At 33.8% G+C, this 19,039-nt stretch overlaps 1 protein-coding gene across 4 annotated transcripts in view; it reads right to left on the bottom strand.

The window, feature by feature from the left end:
* AGK (acylglycerol kinase) overlaps nt 1-19,039 on the bottom strand; it is a 101,733-nt gene that overhangs the window by 42,172 nt on the left and 40,522 nt on the right. For all 4 annotated transcript variants that reach the window (XM_077147887.1, XM_077147897.1, XM_077147905.1 and 1 more), the window contains 6 exons: nt 18,620-18,659; nt 15,715-15,794; nt 12,096-12,171; nt 4,070-4,162; nt 2,397-2,429; nt 979-1,073 (listed from right to left, as the gene is read on the bottom strand). In XM_077147887.1, the coding sequence (XP_077004002.1) occupies nt 979-1,073; nt 2,397-2,429; nt 4,070-4,162; nt 12,096-12,171; nt 15,715-15,794; nt 18,620-18,659 (417 nt within the window). The remainder of the gene's footprint in view (nt 1-978; nt 1,074-2,396; nt 2,430-4,069; nt 4,163-12,095; nt 12,172-15,714; nt 15,795-18,619; nt 18,660-19,039) is intronic.

Here is a 19,039-nt window from a genome sequence, read left to right as displayed (position 1 = left end):
CTTTTTTTATAGAGGAATAAACACAGGATTGTTATAAGGTACAACAGTTGACTTCTAAAATTACAACAAAACTACATCCACAAAATAAAGCTTTATCAACGAATTCCAAAGCAGAGTGAAAATCCTTAACCCAAAACAGAAATCAACTGAATTAAATTGTTATTGATTATAGAATGCTAAAACCAGAAAAATCCTGAGAATATTTCAATTCATTCAATAAATAGTTATTGACCTTCTCCCATGTGTCACAAAAGTAACATTAAAGATCAGGCAACTGACACAGAGAACCTAAAAATTATTTGCTCAAGATTATATTAATTAATCTTTGGCAAAGCCAGAACTCAAATTCAAGATTCCTAACTTCTGGAAAGACTAGGGCTTCTGTTTAACATATGGCTTTCAAGAAAAAAGAACAATAACCACAATAATTTGCCTGACTCCTGAAGACATTGTCAGACTCACAGCAATTTAATTTAGATTCCAAGGTTACACTGTTTTACTGTCTATTTTATCCATCCTGCCTACCACTTTACACATTCCTAAAAGGCTGTGTTAGCTATTTATATCATCAAGATAATGAAGCCAAGGCTACAGGTTCCATCTTTACAAGGAATTTGCTATTTGTCATCATGTATACTTAAAGCTAAAAATGATGAATACAATTTGGTCTTCACTAGAGAATCCAGGAAGTAAAAGCATAAAAGAATTTGGCTCAGGCATGCTATCTTCTTACTGACCAAGAACACAAGTATGTATCTCCATGGGACATATTATTAGATCACCAGAGTCCCACAACCCAACAGGAAAACTTCCCATTGAATTGAAAGGTTGCTTTGATCTAGGCCCTCTTAATTATTTCAAGTATCAGGCTATCAAAACTAAAAAAATAATAATTATTTTTATTATATCACACTTGTGAATTTTTTATTCCCAGACTGACACACTCACAAATACTAATATCCCACACTGACGACCTACTGGACTTTGTTTCCACTTTCAGCAAAGAGGGTATGACTCAAACTACTGGTCTGTCCCAGTGGTATAAATCCAATGGGAATCTTACTGAAGGTAGCCTGGGGAAAAAAAGAAGAGGAAAGTTTTATTATGTAAGCCAGAAAAATCAGACCAAGCAGAGAGGCACAGGAATATCCATTATGACACAGTAACTAAACTTTTATCTACTATGCCTATTCTTCCCTTGCCAAACCTATGGACCAGAATCAGATAACACTAATTGAACAGTTTCCAAAACAAGGTAGTCAATGAAAACAAAGTGACTGAAATTCGAAAGAACTATTTGAAAATTCACTAATGGCTGCTGGTTAAAAGAAATGTTGTTAAGATAGTAAAGGTCTTGAACATATTCGATAAATGCACGCCTGTAACAGAGAATGTAACAAATTGTCACATTATTTGAAAAAAATGCAGACGAAATTCGGCCAAAAATGCCCCACATTTGTATAGTGGCTATAAAAAGTGAAAGTGCTTTATAAACTATCTCAAGCATAAAGAAGGCAGGTTTGAAGAGGCAAAAACAGTGGCATAGTAGTTGATTTAATTAAATGTCACAAAAATAAAACACACTATAAGATTCCTAAAGGCTATTTTGGTTACCATGTACTATATGCAACTTCAAATTTATCAAAGGGAATGATAAAAGATATTTCTGTTGTCATTATTTATGAAATATTACAAATTATTATAGAAAAGAACAAAAAATGTCACAGATACGCATGTACTCAAGACCCAGTTAAATCAAAGTTAACATTTTGCCATATTGATTAAGATTTTTTTAAGAAATAAAATAATACAGATGGAGATGATGATGCCTCTCATCCTATCCTCCTCTCTCCCTTCCCAGAAGTAACCATTACCTTGAAATTGGTTGATTCCTTTCCATCCATATTATTATTCTTTTACTAAATATTTAGGCATCCCTCAACAATTATTTTCTGAATTTTTAAACTTTGTAGAAATCCATAACACACTTTGGCAAATCTGCCTTTATTATCTATATTTTTTAGATTTAGCCATGCAAATATTTATAGATAAAATTCATTCATTTTAATTGCTGTATGGCTTCCAGTGTATGCTTCTAAAATAAAAGAAAATTAAATTAAAGAAAATTAAATTAAAGAAAAGATTTAATAGAAGGATCTTACATTTTAAGCAATCATTGGTAAAGCTATTGAATACCCTGGTTTTTAAAGGAGAAAGGTCCATTATGAGTTATTTTAAGTGTTCCATGGCACAGGCAGCAGTACTTTCCTTTCTAAAACCCAAGAAAGCACAATTTGTGCCCACCAAAAAATACAGAATGGGAGAAAAAACAAAGAGAGATGGAAAGAACAGAAAAGAAAAAGCTAAAATGCATTTACTGTTTCTTTATTGCTCACCTCATCTGCTCTTCGAAGAACTCCAGTAACAACCTACAAATGTATAAAAAATATACATATACATAAAATAAACAACATGTATTTTCTTTATCATAAAAGAAGTAGACTCAATTTCTACAGACCATAAACATATTCCCATTTTCTTATTAGAAACTATGTCAAAGAGATACTGGATATTAAAGCACATAGTATTCTAAAATAGGATCGGTGCTAAATTAGAGGTGTTATTAGGATCCATAATATGATAAAGATTAAGATAAAATAATAAAAATTCCATGTTATATTATTAGCAAAATTAAGTTTTCAGTTCTATAAAATACGTAATAATGCTACATACACAATCAATTATATAAAAGACCCAACCTTACCACTATAAAGTATACATATGGGAAAATAACACCTCACAACACTCAGAGAAGTAGAGGCTCAATAAGTGTTTCTTACCAATGAATATGAAGACAAGAGGGATAATGTTCCCTCTATTAAAAGATACTCTCAATTTTCAATTTCAGTTTGCTATATAATTTATTTTTTTCTCTTTATAAATGTGTCTTACAAAAATTGTGAAGTAAACTTGAAAAAAAAATAGTTTCTTATAATCCCACCATGAAGGAAACCATCATTAATCAACTATTTATATTTTTAAATATTTCCCTCTAATGTTCTTTCCTAATCAAGGCATACTTTTATATTGCTATGATTATACCAAATACACAATTTGTTAAATTTCTTTAAAAACATTTTGTAAAGTAAAGCCTTATGCAAACCTTCTCCCTTTGGCTTCTACCTCACTGAATTTCAGGATTAAATGAGACTGCCATTCTTTGTTGGTATGCTATCAGTATTCTTTACACCTCATTAAAAAGCCATAAAAACAATTACAAGATCATTAGCACAGTCTTTTTAAAAGAAGCTTACTAAAACTCCCATAATTACTACATCAAACATAAGACAGTTCCCTGTCTGCTGTTAGCTTCTGATCCCAGAAATGCTGATGAAAAACACCAAATAGAGGCAAAATGAGGTATGGGATGAAAGAGCAATTGGGACGATTCCTACACTGGGCTTTGTAGAGTTTTCCAATATGTGACGAACATTCTACTCTGCTCTGTAGAAAAGAATAGAAACCCCAGGGCAATATACTGACTTTCCTTTTTGGACAAATGTAAGCATTAAGGGTATATAATTTTTAAACAAAGCATACGCATACATCTGAACATGTAGCTCTCTTCTTATAACTGTATGATGAAAATGATGTGAGAATAGATACATACTTCTTTAAAGGAATCTTTACTTTGGTTTATTTTATAAGAAATATTCCTCACAATTGAACTTGATTCCAGCACAAACAGAGCTACTTCATAAGCGTCTTCAAAACATAACAAGCTTATCCCAGCCACCAACATTTTATCTTCAGTCTTATTTGCTCTTATCAAACTTAAATGTAACAAAAATCTTTCCATGTGCTGGGTGGAGGGTTTACACAAAGGAATGAAGTAAAAGTGCATGGGGCAAATATAAAACTATATTTGCTTCAAAAAGCAACAACCCTAAAATAATAGATTACAAAGAAATAATTTCCTTAACTTATAACCACTTTATGCCATTGCTCTCAGATTGAATTTCCGTTTTCCTCACCTTCAAAATGGTTTCAAACAGAAAAACAGTCATACCTCTTGCAATGTCCCATCTCCACCAGCAACAATGATAACATCTGTGTTTTCCATCAATTCTAGGAGTTTCTTGGCTTGTCCCTCATAATCTGTCTGAAATACAAAGGACACTTTTGGTAGTTTTATCATCCTAGGACCACAAGGCCAAAGTCAAATAATGTGGATATTTTCTTTAAAGTTTTATATTGAGTATCTTCTTAAGTTTCACGTAATTAATAGACCTGAAAAACTAAACAGCTATCAAAGGAATTATGTAATTATAAACTTTTGGAGCAGGAAGGGGCTTCAGAAACCATTCCCTCAGCTCCTTATTTTACAAATAAGGAAACTCAGTGATTTGTCTAAGTTTATACAGCCAGCTAGTCAAAGTACTCATTTCCAGTCCAGTGCCAATTCCATTACATCATTTATCCAGTGCCTTTCATCCAAATGCAGGAATTCAAGTGAATATGCAAATAGGGAGAAGCAGATGTAATGAAAAGAACACAGATTTGAGAGCCCAAGAGATTAGACTAAATCCCAACTCTGCTACTTTTTAGCTGAGTAGCCTTAAACTCACTGGATCTTAATTTCCTTATCATTGAAATTATGTATGTTGATGGAGGGGTAATAACAGCTTCCTTGCCTGCAGTACTTTGTAAAGCAGAATGCGCGGCAACCAGAACAAGGTAACTGTTCACAGGCAGTACTATATGAAAAAGAGGAGATTATTATTGTTGTTAAGAAATACAAAGTAGTCACAAAACAGTACCTAAGCCTTACCATTTTTATTGAGATCATTTAATCTCAGATGTATGCATAGACTTAAATGAACCATTTAACCCACTAATGATATGTACACCTCTGAAAGCAAACATAAATTTATATTAAAATAAAAAACACTCCCTCCAATTGACACTATACTAGAAATTCTAATAGGCAAAAATTAAATATTTGGATTTCAGATGAGTTAAAGCACCTGAGCCAACAAGTGCTACGTAACATTAGTTTGTGATTGGCACAAAGGAAAAAGGAGCCCCTAAACTAATACCATTTAATTTCATGATGAATAATCCTACTTTTTATCCTAAAAATTAAATAACTAGCTTTATAATTATATATTTGCAAATATTTAATTTTTTAAAAAAGAATATATGTCAATACCAAGTAAAAGGGTGGTTTGTGAGTACCCAGAAATAGGTGATCATTAGGCATCGACATGGGCTTTCTCAGAACAAGTCATTTCAGACTAACCTCATTTTCTTCTTTGACAGATTACTAGATTAGTACATAGACACATTGTATCTGGTTTACAGCAAGACACCTGGCAAGCTATCTGATGATATCCTCGGGGACAAGGTAGAGAAATGTAGAAACACTATTCTAGAACACATTAAGTGAATTAGTTACCAACAGAATGCCTATATTTCATGGAGTGATATCAAACTGTTGGGAGATTGCTAGTGACATTTCACTAGAGCTCTCCCTTCAGTTTTTTCTTATATATTATCAGTAATGGAAATGAAAGATAATTCACTGAAACAAAACTGATGGTTTTGCCCTGTATTACTTCTTCAGCCTCATCCTTTGTTGCTTTCTCCCCTAGCTAATTTAACTCCAACCACGATGGTTTCTCAAACATACCAACACTCCCGCTTCAGAGCTTTTGAAATTGCAGTATCCTCGGCCTAGATTCTCTTCCCTCAAGTTTCTGCATGATTCACTCAGTTCCTTCAGGTCTCTGTCCAAAGGACATATTATCAGACCACCCTTTCTTGACCACCTGAACTAAAATAAACCCCATTACTCTGTCCCCTTAGCTGTTTTATTTTACTATCAACAAATCATACTTTTATTTGTATACTTGTTGCTTATCTATGTATCTTCCTTTCAAACTTTGACTAGAAGTTCTTTGAGGACAGAGGGGGGCTTCTTTTGTTCAGACCGCGTCTCCAATACCTTGAACAGGGCTTCGCTCAGTTAGCGCTTAATAAATATATGCCCCCCCAAATTAATAAACATGAATAAGTGCATACATGAAAGAACCAAAATTCAAAAAGATTTTGACAAAAACTTAAAGAAAAGATCATATAAAAAAGATTAAATTACTAGTGATAATACACTCAAGGCTCTGATCTTGGGATGAAACTCCCCAAAACACCAAAACGGGAAGGATAAAAAGTATCCTAATTGTACATAGGAAAAAAGATATAGGAGTTTTAGTGGACCATGAGTCCAGTATGAGTCAAAAACATGATATATCAACAATAACAAAAGTGTGATCTAAGGCTACTTAAAAGAAAAATAGCATCAGAATGAGGAACTTTTGGGTTCTGCTATGCCTTCTTTGCTTAGACCACATCTGCAGTGTTGAAATCAACCCCTGGCATTAAACATTAAGAGAACAGCAGAACACTAGAGAACATTCTTGAGAACTACCTGGATGGTGACAGAATTGAAAGTATGACCCCTGTGAAGAAACCGAAATGTTTAAACTGGAGAAGCCTGAAGGGAGAGGTTCATGCTAACATTCTTCATGTATTCCAAAGACTATTTTAGAGGAGAATTAAGTTTATTTCACACACTTTCATGGGATAGAACTAGACCAAGGCTAGCAATTCTCAGTCCTACTGCACATCTCAATCACCTGGATTTTTTTTTTTTTTTTTTTTTTAACTGCAGATGCCTGCTAGGCTGCACTCCACATCAATCACACCTGGGATGTGAGATCTGAGCACTGGTATTTTTTTTAAAGCTCTCCAGGTAATTTAATATTCAACCAGAATTAAAAACCATTGATCCATATGTAAAAGCTCGTGGGAAATAGATTTCTTCTCAAAATAAGGAAAAATATTCTAACATTGCTATCCTAGGATGAAATAGATTGCCTTGGAGGGTAGTAAGTTTCACATCAAGTGGGAGGAAGAGCTCAAGGTAGAAAACACATACTTCAGAGCCAGATGGATCTGGGTTTAAGTCCCAGCTCTGTCATTATTAGTTGTATAACTTTGGGCAGGTTTCTGGATGTGTGTATCCTCTGTTTCCTCATTCATAAAAGAAAGGTAACACCCAACTTCACTGGTCTTTATGTGATTTAAATAAACTGGCATATGGGAAAGGTTATATTTCCATTTCTAGCAGAATGATAGACTAGGTACCTTGCCCTGAACACTAAAGCTGTAGAGTAAAATATTTAAAACAACTTTGATGCAGATAAACCAGAATAAAGGAAGAAATCCCAGTCAAATACTAACACAGAAACAGTAAATGCTTTGAGGGCATCTAGTGAACCAAGCATACTTGAACTTTGGTTTTCAAAGCTTCCCCAGGCTCTAAGGATAAGAGGCAAAATCCCAGAACCTGTTCAAGGTGGGAAATCTAGAAGACTCACACTCCACCAAAAAGCCTGGTTCCAAAAGGGTACATGCACAGTTTAAGGGTGAATTAGAAATAAATTATCTTAATCCCATCTTGGGGGGATGGGGATGGGAGGTTAAGGATAGGGAGGAATCTTCCCTGAGAATTCATGAGCAAGGTGGGCCTCATACAAACACTGGTAAGTGACCCAAATGCATGCTACCTGAGTAATCCAAAAACACTCAAGCTGCTAATTTAAATTAAAGAGCTTCCTGGATGAATTCCTTATATGATGCACTGGGAAGAATACAACAATCATTCTGTGCTAAAAATCTATGCTAAAAACATACAATCTGAATCCAATCATGACAAAGTCAAACTGAGGAACACTCCACTAAATAAATGACCTGATCTCTTCAAAATTGTGAAGGCCATGAAAGAAAAAGAAAAGACTGAGGAACATTTTTAGATTCAATTTACCTAAAGAGACACGACAACTAAATGCAATATGTGATCCTGGACTGGATCTGGACCAGAACTCTTATTTTTAATTTTATTATAGAGAGGATATTAGTGGAACAATTGATTTAATTTAAATTCTATAGACTAGATAATAGTACAACATCAATGTTACTTCCTGATTTTGATAATTATTCTGTGTTAATGGAAGATAGTATCCTTGTTTTTGGAAAATATTAATATTTAGGGATAAAGGGGTATTATTTCTGCAAATTACTTTCAAACAATACAGAAAAATAATAGTAATTAGGTGTCTGTGTGTATATATAGAGAATGATGGTGCAAACGTGGTAAAATATTAACATTTCGGGAATCTGGTTGAAATGCATCTGGGAGTTCTTTGTATCATTTTTGCAACTTTTCTGTAAGTCTGAAATTATTTCAAAATCAAAGAAAAAGAAAGAAAGGAAACAAACCCTGCAAAGAGCAGCAATTTCTATATAGTCAAGAAACCACTGGTATTTCTAACAATTTTTTAATCACATCCTTTTAAATATCTATTTTCTATATATGTTTTACATTATACATAATATATTAGTATTTGTATACAATTTTAAAATATCTTAAATTAGAAAAATAATAAATGGTTTCCAAAAAATCTGAACATGAATTAGGTAACATTAGATGATATTTGAGAATTGTTATACTTATTGCTTACGATAATGCCATTGTTTTTACATAAAAAAGCATCCTTATTTTTTCAAGATGTACATTTAAGTATTTAGGAGTAAAACAAGATGACGTCTGTAATTTACTTCAGGAAATACAGCTACCACATAAAGATTAGTGGAGACACATGGGCCAGATAACAACCAGCATCAATGTGCCAGATATGTAAGGAAAGCCATTTTAGACCATACAATCTCAGTCATAGCACTGAGAAATCCAAGCAAGATCAACACAAGAAGAATTCCAGACATGACTACTGATCAAGAATTATAAACAGAAAAACAGTTGTTATTTGAAGGCACTATGTTTATAGGCAGTTTGTTATGTTAGATAACAAATAGAGATAACTGATATAGAAATAAATCTAAATATATCAATAATTACAAAAAAATGTTAATGGATTAAACAGTCCAGTTGAAAGATACAAATTGTTAGATTGGGCTTTTAAAATATCCTGTCTTCATGACATTACCAAAGATGCATCTAAAAAGTAAGGATACAAAAATGTTGAAAGTAAAAGGATGCAAAAATTATGCAAAACAAAAAAGTAACCAAAGGAAACTAGGATAGTTATTATTAATACCAGGTAAGAGAGACTATAGCAAAAGGCAGTATTAGCACTAAAGGACTCACTTTATGAAAGGTCAAACCACGAGAAAAAAAAAATAATTCTAAGAGTGTACCTAACTATAGCCTCAAAATATAAAAAGCAAAAACTAAGAAAAATGCATAGAGATATAGACAATTCACAACCACAGTGGGAGGTTTCTAACACTCCCCTTAAAGAATGAGGATGTAGAAGAGTTAAGCCACAGAATTAACAGGCTTGATTTAATGGACATATATAGAACAAGTACCCAATAACTGATAAATAATCTTTTTTTAGGAACACATGGAACATTTGTAAAAACACATCACATGCTAGACCATAAAAAAAGTTCAATAAATTTTAAAACACTGGAATTATATAGTTCATATTCTCTCACCATAATACAACTAAATCAGAAATCACTAACAAAAAAATAACTAGAAAAACTTTAAATTTGGAAATTTTAAAACATGTCTAAATAACTCATGGATTAAACAAAAATCATAATGGAAATATTTAGAACTAAACAATGAACATATTATATAGCAAACTTATAGGATGCAGCTGAAGTAATAATAACAGAATGAAATTTAAAGCCTTAAATTGCATGCAATAGGAAAGGAGAAAAATCGAACTAAATAACCAAGTTAAAATGTCAGAAAAAGAACAGAAGAAAACAAAAAAAGAAGAATGAAGGAAAGAATAAAGACAAGACCAGAGGTTAATGACCTGCCAAAAATCGTTCATTGCATGGATTAATTAAATTGGCAAACAACTCCCAAAATTTTTGAGAGAGAAAGAGAAGGTAAAAATAATATTAAGTAAGTCAGATTTACTGCATCTGTTCCTGGTTTACCTCCCTTAAACACCTTCCGGCTCTATGCACTCCTGTGGTATGGCTGCCCCCAGAATACAAGGTACAGTGTGGGTGCTTGCCCACAGGGGCAGCAAAGGGTCAAGAAGGGAGGATTATCTCCAGCGGCTCTCCTGAGTCAAGCAGGCTGGCAGAACATCACTGCAGGGTTGAAGGTCAGCTGTAGTCAGCAATGAGTTGGAGATTTGGGATCAGCTTAAAACAACACTGAGGCACAGACAAGTTAGAAGCAAGTCAAGAATCAAGGAAGTCAGTCTGGGCAGGGTTTTGAGAAGGCAATATACTATAGCACAGACTTGGTCTTAGATCTAGGCTGTTACATGCGGCAGCCACAAGCCATGGGCTACTGAGAGTTTGATACAGGGCTGGACTGAACTGGCAAGTGCTGTGAGGGTAATGCACACTGGATGATGAAGACTTTCCACCAACAATGACAAAAAAATGCGCAAAATAGCTCATTCATAACTTTTTGTAGTGATAGTATTTTGGATGTTTTAGTTGGGTTAAATAAAATATACAATTAATTTTTTTAAAAAGATAATATTAAGAATGAAAACAGTACATTATACAAGCTACAGAAATTAAAAGTTAAAAGGAGGATATTATGAACTTCATGCCAATAAATTTGAAAATGTAGATGAAATGAACAAATTCCTTGAAAATTTTACCTGATTATCAAAATTTTAAAAATTAAGAAGAAAAAGGATTTGAATAGTTTTAGAACCATTACAGAAATTTAATATATAATTAAAATAGTCCCTCAAAGAAAGCTCTAGGTCCATATGGTATTTCCTGTGAGTTCCAACAAACAGCCAAGAAACACATAATATCAGTCTTACATAGCCGTTCTAAGTCTTGTCATATGTAGTAGAGATTATGGTGCATTACAAGTACTTCAATAAATGCTAGTTTTTTTTATCCCTTTCTTCTATCCCTAAAGGTGCACAAACATGAAGACCATGTATCAGAAAACTTGGAGAACAGAGTTCAACAACTGCTTGGTTGTTGGGGATTAAATCATGTACCCCACAAAAGGCATGTTCAGGTCTTAGGCCCTGTTCCTATAGGTATTTACCCATTTGTAAATAGGATCTTTGAAGATACTATTAGCTAAACTGCACAAACTGAATGAAAGTGGGCCTTAATCCAATATGACTAAAGTCCCTATAAGCAAAGGGCACAGAGAGAAGCCACGGGAGAACCAAGAAGTTGGAAGTCAATGCACAGAAGAGAAAGAAGATACCACCACATGCACTGCCATGTGACAAAACCAAGGAACCCCAAAGACTGCCAACCAGTGAAAAGATACCAGTCCCAGGAAAATGCAAGGCTTCTAGTCTCTGAAAATTGTGAGCCAATAAACATCTTTGTTAAGCCAATTCATTGTACAGTATATTTTTAGTAGCTGAGAAGCTAAAGCAATAAAGTAAATTGCACTAAGTGATCTTTTAATCTCTCTGATTTATTGAAAATGTAGAAGATTAAAAATAGGATAACCACACATATTTTATAAATACAGTAAAGAGTGATTTTCACAAAATACACACACATATATATGCACCCATATATATTTCACTTCAAAGTCAACAAAGTAGAAACTTGAGGCATCATCTGAAATAGCACAAGTCCTTCTAATTTATTTTTGTCCCCTTTTTTCTTACCTAAATATCCACAAATTCTACAATTTTACCATTTAAAATTCTTCACCACAGAGAAAAATGCTTACCTATCATGTGAAACTACCAAGAAATTTAATAAATTCTTCTAACTTGAAGGTTTAATATTTTCAGGAAAAGAATTCTGACAGCTATAACAACTTCCATCTTCCAAGACAAAATAATCCCATATCCCATTTCTCAAATGAAAGGTATCAAGTTCTCCATACCTCCATCTAAACTTATTCTGAAAATGAAAAGCTGGCTATTTTGAAAGATCAAATTGCTTTTATTAACTATCAGAACAAGGACACAACATTGATTTCTTTATTCTTGTCTTCTGAAATAACCAAAGTAAAATAAACACTCTCAAGCTGTTCTCACCTTAATGATAGTCACATCCATGCCAGATAAGTGCAAAATCGGGGCAGCATTTTTTTCAAATAGAGTCCTGGCTTTACTGTAGACAAAGGAAAAAAATACAACTATTTTAACATGAGTTCCTCAAGAGGAAGAATAAAAAGCCCAGACAATAAATGAACAGACTATGGAACACAAGTGTCCTTTGTTTGCTCAAATACAGAAAGTTTAACAATGAGTTATGATTAATGTGGACAAAGACATAGAATCTTTTACTCTGTGGCCTCCAGGAGTTTGGCCCTTGTCTAATACTGTGAGCTCTTACCCATTTACAATGGTTTCAGTCTTAGAGCTCACAGTCTAGAGGCTGAATATACACTAGATATGACTCCACTCAGGCAACACAATATTTAGTTCATTCAACTATCAGTGCTTTGACTTTCTTAAGGACATTTCATATTAGAAAGAAATGCAAAGGTACCTAATGAGGAGTATGCATAGTTATACACAGATCAAATTCAACATTCTTTAAATTTTAAACTAAAAAGAAATTGAGAACATTGGTCAAATTTTCATAGGAACCATCAAAAAGAGTGTCTCAAACCAAGCACCTACCTGAGTATGTAATTAGCAAATTAACAAATACCCACTACCTTTTCTAATGCTCTGAATGATTATTATAATGGACACGAAAGGCCAAATGGAAATTTCTCCTTTCTAGCTCACTATTCCTAGGTCTCTAACCCAACAATAAAGGGCTGAGCTAGTGATATTACAAATGTTTCTCTACCCAGGGCTGCTTTTATTACTGGACTAATAAGAAAGAGCAAATTCATTGGAAGTGGATCAACTCTATATGCAAGAAGCAAAACTCTAGAGAAGTCTCACTATGACTTATCAATCACTCACAATAACTCTGTAATCTCCTATAAGTTAGTTTAAGAAATAAGACTTGAATACTTCAAGATGCAATTAAGTATAGAAAATCTTTAAAATTCTGTTTCTCTGCTAGTGTTACACATAAAATATTAAAAATAAGTATTACCAGGAAGAAATGCATTATTCATTATATACTTAAGGGTGCTACCAGGGATAAATAAAATCTTTATGTACCTATAACAATTTCCAGGTTCACACACATACAAAAAATAATTACTCTTTAATGTATTACTTACTAATACAAAAAAAAGCAGCTTATTTCTTTAAGTTTTTAGGCAGTTTTAAATCAGTACTACATAATGAAATAGCTCATGATAAATTACTTGTCAGGGCAGAGTGGAGATGACAAAAATAGTGCAGTTAAATACTGAAAGCAGTATTTTAAAAAAATGCTAAAGTTTCAGAGTAGCTGCTTCCTAGGATCATACAGGGATTCATCTTGTTAAAGGAGACAATGCCTTTAGAAAAGAAAGCTACTTTCCTTTGGCGGTAGTTTTAGCTTTTCTTCAAATAAAGGACCCACCTTCAAAAAAAAAAAAAAAAATTCAACAAATGCTGCAATAATGGGATAGTCATGCGGAAAAAGAATGAAATGTGACCCACAGCATACAAGATAAAAAAAAGCATATGCAAGTAAAAAAGTAAAAGATGTAAATGCGTCTTAGAAATAGGGACCTAAATGACCTAAATGATACAGAAATTTATCAGAAATTATCAAGCTATTAACTTACTGAATCGCTTAAGGAATAGATATAGATCAGTTATATAAAGTAGGCAGAAAGAGAGGTACAGCTTTAAGGTATGGTGCCCAATACAGTGGAGAATATTTTGAACCTAGCATATAGGTCAATAATAACAATACTATATTGCTTATAGCATTATAAGCAATAGTTGCTTATATTTCTTTTATTAAGTGGTTCTTATGCATTAGAAATGACGATAAACACTTCATAGGCATTATCTCATTTAACCCTAAAAACACATAATCTATATGGTAATTTTATAAAAAATGTACTATTACTTTTCTGATTTTATGGACTGTTAAATAAAATAAAATGAATGCCTGCCTTGGGCATTTTCCAGGAGAGACTCCCTTCCAAGAAATGACAGGGATCTTCCAAAAGACAAAACAATTGACTACCGGGACAGGACCTTCCATTAAGCAGAACAATCCCAATAAAACTGCAATCTGAGCAACACTTAAGACACTTGGTAAAAAGCCAGTTTTGGTCCAGTACAGATAGCCTATTAGAAACGGTTAAGTATATCACACTTACCAATGTACTTCTGTTCCCCATTGTGTGAGACCCTCCTATGCAATAAGAAACTTAAATGCGAACCAATCATTGTAACTTCACACTTGAAAATCCTCTAAGTGGCTTTATAAGCAGCTGTAACCAGATGGATATTGAGATTCTCACTATGGCTTCCCAGGTTTGAGATCTCCCTGCTCAAGCAGTTTCTCTTTTAATAAACCAGCAGCTTTGATTATAATGGCCACTTTTATTTCTTTCAACAAGATGAATGAATTGAAGATTTAACAGGATAAGTAACTCCTGTAGCATCAGAACTAGTAAGCAGCAAAATAGTACACAGATCAGGTCCCTCAAATTCCAAAGCCCACAGGCCATTATTGACTATTTAATTGATTATCTTGCACATTTTGATTGCATTGTGTTAGGACTCATTTATATGTTGGTTGAATTTGGTAGTGGTATTAAATGAGTGATCAATTAGCATTATGACTGGTATTTTATAAGGAATGGAAGGGGCTCTAACAAAGTTGGGCATATATAATCCAATTAGACAGGATAAGGAAGCCAATTTAGAAAATCCTTAGGTAAAAACCTTAAACTTCTGAATTAAAAAGAAATGAAGGGATGGGCCATGGTGGCTCAGCAGGCAGAGTTCTCAACCGCCATGCTGGAGACCCAGGTTCATTTTCCAGTGTCTGCCCATGCAAAAAAAAAAAGAAGAAATAAGGCAAGGCATTTTCTCATATCTACAAAGCCATGCTCACAAGCTCCCAAGAAGCAACTAGAGAAACACCCTGACTTCATAACCCTGAGTTTTATTCCAGAAAATACTAACCTTATCACCTGCAAACTGGCCGCAACTATTCATTACACTTTAATTCCCACAATTTCCTTACATAACCCTTTCAGGCCAGGCAGACCAGTTTATAAATTGTCCTTTGATATAACAAGCCCATTTCTGTTTCTAGGCCCCTAACCTATGGGCCATTTCCTTAGCCAGTAAGAATAAGTGTTCTCCCACTTCTTGCCTCATGTTCAGCTCAGACATAGCTCAAGGTTCACTTCTTCTGGAAAAAAATGTTTCTGCCCTCCAAAACCCACAGCGCTCTCAGCCATCTCTGAATTGCATACAGAGATGGTCTTATGATTTATGCCACAGAAGCAGGGTAGTTGGTCCCAAAGGTACTACTTCTAAGAAAAGACTTCTCTGGGTGTGTTAATTCTGGAATGATTATCGAACTTCAATTAAACAAGGTTGTTAAACAACAATTAGTTTATAATTTTATCTTGCTGTTAATTGTTATTTCTACATTATAAATGAATCTTGTTTACAGAAGAGTACTGAACCTAATTCTTTCAACCTTACACAATTCAACTAGCTACCCAACATTCTGTTCTTTTTTCCCCTTAGAACAACCAAATATATAACAAACCACAAACTGAACTACCCTTTGCAAGCTGCAGGATTGAGAAAGACAGTTGCCTTCTTCACTTGTGCATTAGGAGGAATGAGTTGATTGCCAAACACCTAAAAAGGAAAAATTAAAAAATTTAAATTAAATCCTCTCTTATTCAGTTAGTGGCCTCATATGTTCTTTTATTCCAAAATAATTTGCTTCCAGCAGATATTGTATCTACTCTGGGGGGAAAATGTCCTTTTATGACCTCATATTAAAAAAACCACCATAAAAAAACAAAAACAGTATACCAATATTCAAAAACTTTTGTACTGGAATAAAAAGCTCTGCTTCACCTATCAGGAGTTGTCACCTTTCTTTTCTCTATAAGACACAGCAAGGTTTACTATAAACACATAATCAGTAAGGCCGCAGTCAGTCAAAAGAGAGCTTTTGTCTTGCTCTCGTGTGTCTTTAGTTTTCAGAGTAAAATCTTTTTTTCTCCTTCAATTTATTACTAAAGTTTTTTCATAAAGAATCTTGGTGTTTACCAACTAATCTTTATATTGTTACACATATAAAAATTCAACCTAATCCTCTATCTCCTCTTCTTTGAAACCTTTATAGCATGTAAACTGCATCATATCATACAAGAACACAAATCCAATATTTACTAAGCACCCAATATCTGTCACTCTCACACACATTATTTCTCAGAAACTAAGGAACTATTAAATAATTCCATTGTTACAAATTTTATCAAGGTTCAGAAAGATTAATTCACTCAAAGATATTCAATTAATAAATTATAGAACCAGAATTTATAACCAACTCCAAAACCCAGGCTTTTTCTATGCTATCAGTGCTAAAGGGCAGATATAAATGAGGCAGAATTAAGAGGCACAGAGGACAAGACCTGAGGAGCAAAAATGAGAAATAAGTAGGAGCTACTGCTAGTATATCTGGATCAAAGAAGATGGTCTACAAAAGGAGTAACAATAGGAAAACACCAAAAAGGACAAGAACTAGAATCTTGGGGAACTGGTCTAGGCCAAGAAGGCAGAAGTCAAGGACAGAAGTAAAAAGTAAAGACAGGAGAAAAGGGAAAGTTATACAAAGATTTTTCTTAAATAGCTCACTATAAATCCACCACCACCTAAAAAAATTAATGAAACTTCCTTTTCTAAATTCTTCAGGGACACAGATTGTTTCTCTGTAAAGTTTCTTGTGCATTATAATTTCTAGTCTGTTTTCACTTTTACTGAGTTAGACACTACATTTTGCTGCCAAATCTCTAAATATTATAATTTGTCCTTGTTCTGTTCATACCATTTCTGGAACGTGGTCAGAAATGATTTAATTAACCAGGATCTCTGGTCAACCAGAATTCAGACCTATAGTACTAGGTTATTCCTCTCTATTCCGGACTCAGAGTTTTTAGAATTCTTACTTAGCTGCAGCTAAGCCTCAGGTTCACAGTGGGTAAAGGGGTTTATATGAAACAATAGTAGGTTGAGGAGTTTGTGTGAGCTAAGAAATATAAAAAAATCACATTCTTTCAATAATTTAGGTTGTAAAGAAAAGGACTTAGGCAGGAAAAGTAACTGGTGGCGGTAATAAAGATGGATCTATTTTCTTTCATCAGGAGGAAAAAGCCAAGCATATACTGGAGAAGAAGACAATTAGAACAGTAGGAGAGGGTAAATATATGAGAGAAGAAATAATGGAAGGAATACAGCCCCTGAAAAAAATAAGAGGAGTCCGAATCCAGAACAGAGCTAGTGACACTGACTTTAAACAAAAAAGAGAGAACCTCAAGACAATATAGATAAAAAAAAAAAAAAAAAAAAAAGGGACGGGCCACAGTGTCTCAGCAGGCAGAATTCTCACCTGCCATGCCGGAGAGCCGGGTTCGATTTCTGATGCCTGACCATGTTAAAAAAAAAAAAAAAAAAAAACAAGATCATATAGGTCTACTCTACTCTCACTTAGAGAGAAAGGGTTCCCCTTCCAAGAAGATTTATAAGTTGCTAATGGCTAGTTTGGGGTAGGAGTCACCTCAAATATAAAGAACTGATTTCTAAAACAACTTCAGAGCCATATGAAATGAAACAACAAGAAAGTAATTAAGTTCTTAAAAGACAAATTTAAAACTTAGATCACCATCACTAAAGAGATAAGTTTATTAATAGTATTTATCATTATTGTCATCTATGAAAACATTTTGGAAAGAAACATATGGTTTGCCACCTACTGTCTCCTACTAAATGCATCATTCATTTGCCATTTATAACTTTTTTGTTTCTTTTCTGGTATCTCTGACATCATGCTTAAATGGCATAGAACAAAAAGGCAACTCAAATTCATCTGCAGGTATAATGTACAAATTTGGAGAGAAGGAAAAAGCAAAAATGCAGTATTCAATTTGAAAGGATTTACAATTCAATTATAACAAATAGTCAGATAAATGGAAAATTAAATACAATATCATGTGACTAAGATGATAATAATACATATAGTATAAATGAGTTGGGCCAAAGAGAAGGGCTTTAAAAATATGAATCAACAGTTTTAATAAGAGTTAATTTTTAGAGGTAACAATTGTTCTGAATTGATATCCTTAGGGGTTATTCGTATTAGGAATGATTCAGGATTCAGGTACATCTTCAAAGGACAACTGCAGACACGAACAAATTCTCAATGCTCCAACCTGTCCAATTATGTGTTTTTGGGTAATAAGTTTAAATGGATGGGTGCTGGAACTGATTTCATCAGATGGTTGACATTCTTACGCCTTACTTAGAGTTGGCACTCAGACTGATTCATTCCCTGATAATGAAAAAATAAACAGCCAACCTACACCGATGCAAGGCACTATGCAAGTCCCCTGGAATAGCCGCAGTTTTCTGCACAACAGACATATGAGCTTATATTTTATCACATTAAATGGCATTACCTGAGCTTCTTGACAAGCTGCTCTCCTTAGTAGATTATCACTATTAAAGTAAACAAAAGAAAATGAACATTAGCTTTTAGTCCAGACAAATAAAGCAATTAAAAAAATATGTACCTCTTCTCTGCAAAATGCCACTAAAAGCTTCAAGACCTGTAACAAGTCATGAGCACATCTGAAAATTACTTCCTCTGAATGACACACTTTCAAGTACTTCTACATTGTGGTATGCAGAATAACGGCTTCCCAAAGATGTCCACATACTAATGCTTGGAACCTGTGAATATATTACCTTACATGGCAAAAGGAACTCTGCAAATGTGATTTAAGCTCAGGACCTAGAGATGGGAGATTATCAGGAATTACCCAGGTGGGCCCAATCTAATCAAACGTCCTTAAAAGCAAAAAATTTTTCCTGGCTGT

Source organism: Tamandua tetradactyla, chromosome 1 (genome assembly GCF_023851605.1).
Source record: "Tamandua tetradactyla isolate mTamTet1 chromosome 1, mTamTet1.pri, whole genome shotgun sequence".
NCBI classification, from domain to species: Eukaryota; Metazoa; Chordata; class Mammalia; order Pilosa; family Myrmecophagidae; genus Tamandua; species Tamandua tetradactyla.
Note: the sequence above shows the minus strand (reverse complement) of the source record. Positions and strands in the feature narration are given on the sequence as shown.